This window comes from Nerophis ophidion, linkage group LG14 (assembly GCF_033978795.1).
Source record: "Nerophis ophidion isolate RoL-2023_Sa linkage group LG14, RoL_Noph_v1.0, whole genome shotgun sequence".
Taxonomy (NCBI): Eukaryota; Metazoa; Chordata; class Actinopteri; order Syngnathiformes; family Syngnathidae; genus Nerophis; species Nerophis ophidion.
Window position 1 is genome coordinate 39,769,556 of NC_084624.1, and position 10,032 is coordinate 39,779,587.

General features: G+C 38.2%; 1 protein-coding gene across 7 annotated transcripts in view; it reads right to left on the reverse strand.

Annotated features, from left to right (window-relative positions):
• vipr2 (vasoactive intestinal peptide receptor 2) overlaps positions 1 to 9,480 on the reverse strand; it is a 54,572-nt gene extending 45,092 nt beyond the window's left edge. For 6 of the 7 annotated variants that reach the window (XM_061920758.1, XM_061920757.1, XM_061920756.1 and 3 more), the window contains exon 1: positions 9,209 to 9,480. In XM_061920758.1, the coding sequence (XP_061776742.1) occupies positions 9,209 to 9,259 (51 nt within the window). In that variant the 5' untranslated portion in view covers positions 9,260 to 9,480. The remainder of the gene's footprint in view (positions 1 to 9,208) is intronic. The other variant, XM_061920754.1, reaches the window with a different exon arrangement.
• Between the last annotated feature and the right edge of the window lie 552 nt (positions 9,481 to 10,032).

The following is a 10,032-nucleotide window of genomic DNA, read 5'->3' on the forward strand; positions in this document are numbered from 1 at the left end:
ACAAACAGCATTAATGTTAATTGAGTGCTAATTGGGTGCAACTGAAAGATGCCTACTGTTGTTGTGAAGCTTTATTGGTTGCTTGACAGACCATCACAAAGGATGCTTTAAGACTCAAGACGTTAATCAGAAAGATCCAGATCCGGATTGACGCTTTTATTCTCACTTTGTCACAGGCTGCTTGAATTGAGGCCAAGTAGGGCACTTACTGTAAGCTCAGAACCAACAGAGTGAACATCCATCCATCCTTTTTCTACCGCTTATTCTCTTTGCGGTCGCCGGGGGCGCTGGTGCCTATCTGCGCCACAATCGGGCGGAAGGCGGATACACCCTGGACAAGTCGCCACTTCATCGCAGACAACATTCACACTCACATTCACACACTAGGGCCAATTTCGTGTTGCCAATCAACCTATCCCCAGGTGCATGTCTTTGGAAGTGGGAGGAAGCCGGAGTACCCGGAGGGAACCCACGCATTCACGGGGAGGACATGCAAACTCCACACAGAAAGATCCCGAACCCAGGATTGAACTCTGACTACTCAGGACCTTTGTATTGTGAGGCATATTGTGACCCCTCTGCCACCGTGAAGCCCCAGACTGAACATATGATGTATTTTCTTTAATAAACAAAGTAGAGAGACATTTAGGCCGTTTAGACCTAAAATCATTTCCGGTCAGGCACTTGTCTTGTTGCAGGTTTGTGCTGAATTCTAATTTGAATTGAAAATGTTTCCCAAATTCAAAATACATTTTAGGAACTTCAGTTACGTTAGGATTGAATTACAATTTTAATTAAAACGGGCATTCAGTTGTAATTTAATTGCATTCAAAATTGAATTTGAATTGAATTTGAATTGAATTTGAATTGAATTTGATTTAAAATGTGTTGAATATCTATTTGTATATGAATCAAATCGGAATTTGAATTTCATTTGAATCCAATTTTCATGGGAATTTGAATTTGAAATGACATATTAATTCAAATTAAAATCAACATTAGATTATCAATTTAATGTTATTTAAAATTAAATTTGAATTGAAATTTAATATGAATTGTATTTGAATGTGTACAGAAATTAGAAAGTCAATTCGAATTCAAATCGAAGGAAGTAAAAATTATATTCCCATCGTTAATTTTGGTGTATTGTAAAATCATGCTTTATGGCAGGGGCCACCAAACTTTTTGACGTGGGGGCCACATTGGGTGAAAAGAATGTGGCGCATGTTTATAAATTTATATTTATACCAACTGTATATATATCCATCCATCTAGTGTATACACTGTATATATATAAATTGTCAGGATTGGTCCTTACAGTTTGGTCAAGGTTGTGTTTTCCTGTGTTTAGTTTCTGTCCAGCACTTTTATTTTTAGTTTCTACTTCCTGTTTTGTGTTGATAAGCAGCTTCTCTCCAAGCGGTTTTACTCAACTGCTCTTGACTGCCAATCACTGTTTCTGATTGATAATCAAGAGAGTTTATAGTCCAGTGTCACCTGTCTCTCGAAGTTGGATCATTGTACAAACCCTGTTTCCATATGAGTTGGGAAATTGTGTTAGATGTAAATATAAACGGAATACAATGATTTGCAAATCCTTTTCAACCCATATTCAATTGAATGCACTACAAAGACAAGATGTTTGATGTTTAAACTCATAAACTTAATTTATTTTTGCAAATGATAATTAACTTAGAATTTCATGGCTGCAACACGTGCCAAAGTAGTTGGGAAAGGGCATGTTCACCACTGTATTGCATCATCTTTTCTTTTAACAACACTCAATAAACGTTTGGGAACTGAGGAAACTAATTGTTGAAGCTTTGAAAGTGGAATTCTTTGTCATTCTTGTTTTATGTAGCGCTTTAGTCTTTCAAAAGTCCAGGGTCTCCGCTGTCATATTTTACGCTTCATAATGCACCACACATTTTTGATGGGAGACAGGTCTGGACTGCAGGCGGGCCAGGGAAGTACCCACTCTCTTTTACTACGAAACCACGCTGTTGTAACAAGTGGCTTGGGATTGTCTTGCTGAAATAAGCAGGGACGTCTATGATAACATTGCTTGGATGACAACATATGTTGCTCCAAAACCTGTATGGACCATTCAGCATTAATGGTGCCTTCACAGATGTGTAAGTTACCCATGCCTTGGGCTCTAATACACCCCCATACCATCACAGATGATGGCTTTTGAACTTTGCACCTATAACAATCCGGATGGTTATTTTCCTCTTTGTTCCGGAGGACACCACGTCCACAGTTTCCAAATATAATTTGAAATGTGGACTCTTCAGACCACAGAACACTTTTCCACTTTGCATCAGTCCATCTTAGATGAGCTCGGGCCCAGCGAAGCCGGCTGCGTTCCTTGGTGTCGTCGATAAATGGCTTTTGCTTTGCATACCAGAGTTTTAACTTGCACTTACAGATGTAGCAACCAACTGTAGTTACTGACAGTGGTTTTATGAAGTGTTCCTGAGCCCATGTGGTGATATCTTTTCCACACTGATGTCGGTTTTTGATGCAGTACCGCCTGAGGGATCAAAGGTCCGTAATATCATCGCTTACGTGCAGTGATTTCTCCAGATTCTCTGAACCTTTTGAGGATTTTACGAACCGTAGATAGTAAAACCTCTAAATTCCTTGCATTTGCTCGTTGAGAAATGTTATTCTAAAACTGTTTGACAATTTGCATACGAATTGGTGACCCTCGATCCCATCCTTGTTTGTGAATTACTTAGCATTTCATGGAAGCTGCTTTTATACCCAATCATGGCACCCACCTGTTCCCAATTAGCATGCACATCTGTGGAATGTTCCAAATAAGTGTTTGATGAGTATTTCTCCACTTTATCAGTATTTAGTGCCACCTTTTCCAACTTCTTTGTCAGGTGTTGCTGGCATCAAATTCTAAAGTTAATAAATATTTGCAATAAAAAAAAAAAGTTTGTCTGTTTGAACATCAAATATGTTGTTTTTGTAGCATATTTAACTGAATATGGGTTGAAAATGATTCGCAAATAATAGTATTCCGTTTACATTTACATCAAACACAATTACCCAACTCAAATGGAAACGGGGTTTGTACTTGATAGTCTGCTTGGTGTGCTGGAATTGTTTGTGCCCTGCTTCTTCTTTGCCTTTAAATCTAGTTTTACCTGCATTCTGCCTGCCGCTGTCTGCAACCTTCGGGCTCATGCTGTAACGCTTAACAAAACGTGACAATATTTTGTCTTGTCCCCCTCTCATCCCCACAGTTTCCCCCTTTGTCTTCCTTTTTTTCTTCTTTCTATCACCTCCTGCTACGGTCTGTCCGTGCAAAACACTAAATGTATCCATTTAGTAAAGTCAAATACAAACAAGGCAACAAGAGAAGTATCCCACTCTTATCCAATCTGTACCAACTGAAAAACTTGAACAATCATTTTACAGTGTCTTTTAAGAAGTCACTTTTGTTTGTACGCAGCTAGTTAGACAGAGTATGCAGTTGTAAAAACACGCATGACATGCTGCTGTATTCTGATCAGTAGTATAGTGACTCACTCGATGCACAGTTGTCTGTTTGGTCCAGCTGGCCGGAAATGTTTTTTTCGGGTTTATTTGGGTGAACATTCCATTTTGAAGTAGCTTCGCTTCATTATCCACATTTACAGCTTCGAAGTGTGAAGTGAAGTGACTCATAGTTATATAGCGCTTTTCTCTAGTGACTCAAAGTGCTTTACATTGTGAAACCCAATATCAAAGTTACATTTAAACCAGGTGGGTAAGTAAAATGTCTTGCCCAAGGACACAACGGTAGTGACTAGGATGGCGGAAGCAGGGATCGGGCCTGGAACCCCCAAGTTACTGGCACACCACTCTATCAAACGAGCTACGCCGCCCCTTCGAGTCATGCCAACCTCACTGTCTTGGCTTACGTCTGCTCCAGCCCTTCCTTTGAGTTCGCTTCTAGAAGCAGTAGTTCATCCTCCATGTATTCAGCTTCAAAAAGATCCATTCATCCATTTTCTTCCGCTTATCCCTCTCAGGGACACGGGCGTGGCTGAGGCCTATCCCAGGTGCAATAAAGCTGTATGCGGGGTAAAGTCTGGACAAGTCGCCACCTCATCATGTGTGCCGAGGATGTCATTGTGGCTTGTGCAGCCCCTTTGAGACATTTGTGATTAAGGGCTGTATAACTACATTCGATTGATTGACTAATTGTTCGCAGGCTTCAAAAGATAAGGTTGTGAATCTTCATTTTGTCCAAAGTTAGTCCTCTTCATTGTTTTTTGCCAAGTCTGCCATGATTAGAACAAAGTTGTGTTTGTTTCTGGAAGTAGGAACACACATTTGTTGTCAGAAGTCAGAAGTGCTTTGCTATGGAAATGTCAGGGTCATTTGGTGACGAACCCCAAGATGCAGAGATGGAGGCAGGCATGGAATGAGAAAACATGATTTAATTAAATACTAAGACAAAACCAAAACCAAAAGGGTACAAAAACAAAGCGCGCACGAGGCGGATAATCAAACAAAAGGAGCTAGCCTGGGAGCTAGAAAATAACGAACAGGAGCTTAGCGCGGAAGCTAACGGGTAGCGAACAGGCAAACAGAAGTCGTACTTGTATAATGAAAAATAAAACGGAAGCAGTGTACAAAAAACAGTAAGCTACAAACATCAACTGAATATAGCTTACCGCTACGCTGCAAAGACAAGGTACGACACGACAGGAGCGATAACACATCACAAGAGCGACTAGACATGACATCGACAAGACAATACAATACAATGATCCAGCCCTGACTGGAGGAACAAAGCAGGTAAAGTAGGAGCTGGCTGATTGACATCAGGTGTGACCAGATGCCAATCAGCTGCAGCTGAGTGAAAACAGGATACAGGGAGACAAACAGGAAGCTGAACCAAAATAAGAGCACTAGACAGGAACTAAGGACAGGACATACTAAACACACAGAGGAGAAGCTAAAACACAAAAAAACTGTCAGTGGCAACTCTGACAGGAAACTTATTTTATTTGATTTATTTAGCCTTTATTTAACCAGGTAATAATCCCATTGAGATCAAAGATCTATTTTCCAAGGGAGACCAGCAGTAGGCAGCAGCAAGGTTACAATAAAAACAGTAAACACATAAAACATCACATTTACAACATTAAAACTTGCTCATATGACAAATGTGCATACAGACAAGATAGACTACAATCAGAAACAGAAATCAATGCGCAAGGGAAATCAGACAATGTTTAAAATTACCAAAATACAGTAAATATTGTACATATTACATATTGTTTTGAACGTGTTTATTACTACATAATATATATCCATTCAGTGTGTAAATAAATCTTTAATTGAGGGTTTTTGTAGTTGTTTTAGAGGGCTACCCTATTGGATCCACTATGGACTGGACTCTCACTGTTATGTTGGATCCACTATGGACTGGACTTTCACAATATCATGTTAGGCTGCTTGACATCCATTGCTTTCGTTTTCCCCTAGGGGGGGAGGGGGGTGTTTGCCCACATATGCGGTTCTCTCCAAGGTTTCTCATAGTCACTGTCACCGACAACCCACTGGGCTGAGTTTTTCCTTGCCCTTATGTGGGCTCTGTACCACGGATGTCATTGTGGCTTGTGCAGCCCTTTGAGACACTTGTGATTTAGAGCTATATAAATAATCATTGATTGATTGATTTGAAGGCCAAGCTTTAAAATGTAAAAACCCTAAAAAAAAGAAGACATGTGTTCTTGTCCCTCATTAAACACTGTGAACCATAGGGCAACGGTCCAAAACGTCCCCTTTAAGTTGATTGGACATGTAAACATTTCATTTTATGTGCTGACATCGCAGAGCGAGGATGCAAAGTGAGTCAGTCTTCACAGGAGGAGGAAGATGTGGAACTTCCTTCACTTCATTATTCTTCAGCAGCCGCGAAGCCAAGGTGTTAATCCACAAAAATCTGCAAGTTCAACGCTGCACTTTACACTTTAGACACCGATTGTGCGTAATGTATTTTTACGCCAGTCAATAATGACTTCTCCGGGCAATCACTCGGTCGTGTCTGGTAAGTCACTGTCAGAGACTGCCGCAAACATCAAAACAAACCAATCGAGAGAAATGTCTTTGAAACAGAGGCAGAGAATCCTTTCCGTCTGGTGGGCATTGGGACTTATAAGGAACCTTAATACTAGGCTGGCTGCAAGCCGAGACAATCTGGGGGAAGATCACGTAACAACAACATTTTTGGACCGAAGTCTTCCAAGTCGTGGAGTGTAATTGAAGGTCTTTCACATTAAAGGTCAAATCGACAGTAAACAAGCTTACAACTCCTGTGATACCATTGGTTAGATCCTCCCTTGAAAATCTGGGATGCTCCCTCACCTTTCTCACAATCAGTCTTGTGCAGGTCTACAATCTTCTCCTTGAGCCCCCTTTACAGCTTCTCTGTCTTGCCCATGGTGTAGAGGTTTGTATGTGTACACATGAGATGAGATTGGGAGCAATTTACTAAAGAGACAGGGCTTTTTAGTGTGGTTCATGAAAACATAACCCTTCTGGGGTGTCATAATGCTTGCTGATTGGTAAGGGATCAAATACTCATTACCATGAATTGATTAAAGTAGAAAAACTTATTCGGGTGTTACCATTTAGGAGTCAGTTGTATGGAATATGTACTGTAGTGTGCAATCTACTAATAAAAGTTTCAATCAATCAAAAAACCTTAATGTATAACCATTTTTTGTACATTCTGAATGTTCTGCTAAACTAAACGATCCATGAATATATGAAGCGCTTATATTTTTGTGAGGAACTTTCAAAGTTAGTCAGATCAAATATTATAACTTCATAGCATATAGTGAATACTGTACACTTGTATATGATGAACATAGGCAGATCACATGATGTGTCAGGGGCCCTCTTTAAGTTAACTTAGGGAGGTTAATAAATGCATGTTTTAATTAAGTCACCAAAAAAATAACAACCAAACAAAATATTTCCAAATACACTGACCTCCGACCACCGTGTCAGCTTTCTATTTTGTGAAGCAAACTGTGTTTATATAGCGCTTTTCTCTAGTGACTCAAAGCACTTTACATTGTTGAAACCCAATATCTAAGTTACATTTTTAAACCAGTGTGGGTGGCACTGGGAGCAGGTGGGTAAAGGGGTCTGGTCCAAGGACCCAACAGCAGTGGTTAGGATGGTAGAAGCAGGGATCGAACCTGGAACCCTCAAGTTGCTGGCACGGCCACTCTACCAACCGAGCAATACCGCTTTCTCTTTTGTGACGTCACACAGATGTGTCACAGGGTGTCAAACTCGTTTTCAGTTGTTTGCATTCAAAGGGCTGCTTTTAACAATGAGTAATACATGAATATACATGTATATGTACATATATATAACACATTAACAATATTTTTTTTACATAAGCTGCAAAAAAAATGTTTTATTTTATTTTAAAAACTGGCAGCTAAATCACCAGAATTTTACAGTAAAAGCAGTGTTTTTTTTTTTTACAGCATATAAAAAACTTGAATAAATAGAATGGAATGGAAATGATTCCCGGGCGCGGCACTGCTGCTGCCCACTGCTCCCCTCACCTCCTAGGGGGCGATCAAGGGGATGGGTCAAATGCAGAGGACAAATTTCACCACACCCAGTGTGTGTGTGACAATCATTGGTACTTTAACTTTAACTTTAAAAACAATACAACTGTTTTTAGTGGTAAAATTCAAGCAACAGAGCTGGCAGTTTTTTTTTTAACCGTAAAATGTTTTTTTGTTGTTGTTTTTTAATGTTATAGTGTATTACTGTATATGGAAAAAAACAGTACCAAAGTTCATTTTACGGTAAAAAACTCAGGCGGTGGAATTTAACCAAAAAATCTATTGACAATTTTACAGTCTACAATTTCATTGATCATTTGTTTTGAAATCTTAAGTCAAGTAGATATTTAAGTACAGTATTTTTCATTATTTTAACAAAAAATATTTTTGGGAATACATGATAATATAATATTTAGTTTTTGATAATATTGAATTTTAGAAGATATGCAATTGCATGCAGTATATGATTTTTAATGTCAAAAGGGAAATAATAAATATATTTAGTAAGAAAAGATTAAGCATTTTATCACAGCATATTATATCCAGGCTTTTGTGGACCACATAACATAATCTGGGGGGCCAAATTTGGCCCCCTGGGCCTTGAGTTTGGCACCTGTGGGTTAGGGGGATACCACAAGTTTGAATAAAAAAGTATAAACTTTGTTTCATATAAATAAAAGGTGTATTTTTCTTTTTTGGAAACAGGTAGTCTGGACAACCCTGCTAGAAAAACGTAGGGTGGACTTCCGAAAGAACGTTGTGGAATGCCCAAATTCACTATACTGTATGTAACATTCTTTGGCACTTCAAAATTAGCAGGGCATCAAATAATTATTTTCTCCACTGTACTGTAGAGCTTTATGCTCATTTGATGAAAAGTAAAATGAGACATGTTATTAATGCTGCAGACTGACTTGCTGCTGTGACACACAAGAATAGATTGCTTTCAAATGACATGCATGCATTAGGGCACGGCATAGGTGATTTGCAGAGACATTATCTTCAGTGAGAAGAATGTGACGGCACATTTGTGCAGCACAATGATTGATGCCATCAGAGTATTGTCATGTCTTGTTAAGCAGCTCTCAGCTTCAGAAAACCCCCAAACATAACACTCACAGACCCTTGGGTGGGTCTAATTTTCATCAGGAGGCTTTGTTTGTGTTTTTCATGTTAAAAGCTTGTTCACATTTTTTTTTACTCGGTGACCTTAATGGCCCACTAATCTTACAATCTGTTGGATTTTTTTCTCTTATTCTTTTTTGTAGCAGCATACCCTAATGTTATTTTAGTGTGATACAGAAACTTGTACAAACACAAAAATAAACATTATTATGAATGAGTGTCGGTTAAGAGTGAGCATTAATACATTTGAGATGGCAGAATTATTGATGTTAGATTTGATCAAATAATATTATTATTGTATACCTATTGTGGTGAGTTTTGGTGCAAATAATAGCATTATGTACTCTTTAAGGCAATAATGTTGTTGGTTCCATGAAATTGTGCATTTATACTAAATTATCTATAGGTTCATGAATACGATGCATAATATTATCATTATACGGCAATAGAAGTGGAAACTCAAATTATTTGTAACTTACCATTAGTAGAGATGTTAAGAAAAGAAAGAGGAGTAAAAAAAAGCTTTTCATCTTTGCTTTTCAGGTATTTTCCGTCCAAGAGAAACTCTTTAAAGTAAATGTTTCTTTACATTGTTATTGCACGTTGTTCGTTTCGTCTGATGGATTGGAAACACTTTTAATTCCTTACAATAAATAGTAAATACATCCTTCAAAAAAAAAAAAAGGTGAGGGAGAAGGTCCAGTTGATGACGATGATGATGAGGAGGAGGATGTTCTATATCGACGCACTGTGAATGTACACACACGGCAAAGAAACGTCAAGTATTTTTGTGGGTAAGAACACATCCTTTATGCTCTTTCAAAGTAAAACATCAACCGGAAGCAGTGTTTACTAGACAGATTCCTCTGTAAAAGTTAATTTCGTGCGATATTTGAAGTAATTTACGTTTTTTTTAAGCTGTTTTCTCTGTTCAACTTGTTGTATCTGGCTGTTTTTGAAATTATTTGTTTGTAAGTTTGACTTAATACACGGTTGACTAAAAGGTATTTGAGTTTATGTAGCCCGTCTTCCAAATGCTGCCATCTAGCGGAAGGGAAAAGCTTGCGCTGCTTTAGTGAACATTCATTCTAAAATCCACATTTAATATATTATTTGATATCGTAATTAATATATAAAAAACGTGAAAAAAGCAATGAGGTTGTTGACATATTTTCATAGTTTGATAAAAAAATGTGTTTTCTAAATTTTGACGGGGATTAGGACTGCACAATCATGGCCAAAATAATGATCACAATTTTATATATATATATATATATGTATGTATATATATATATATATATAT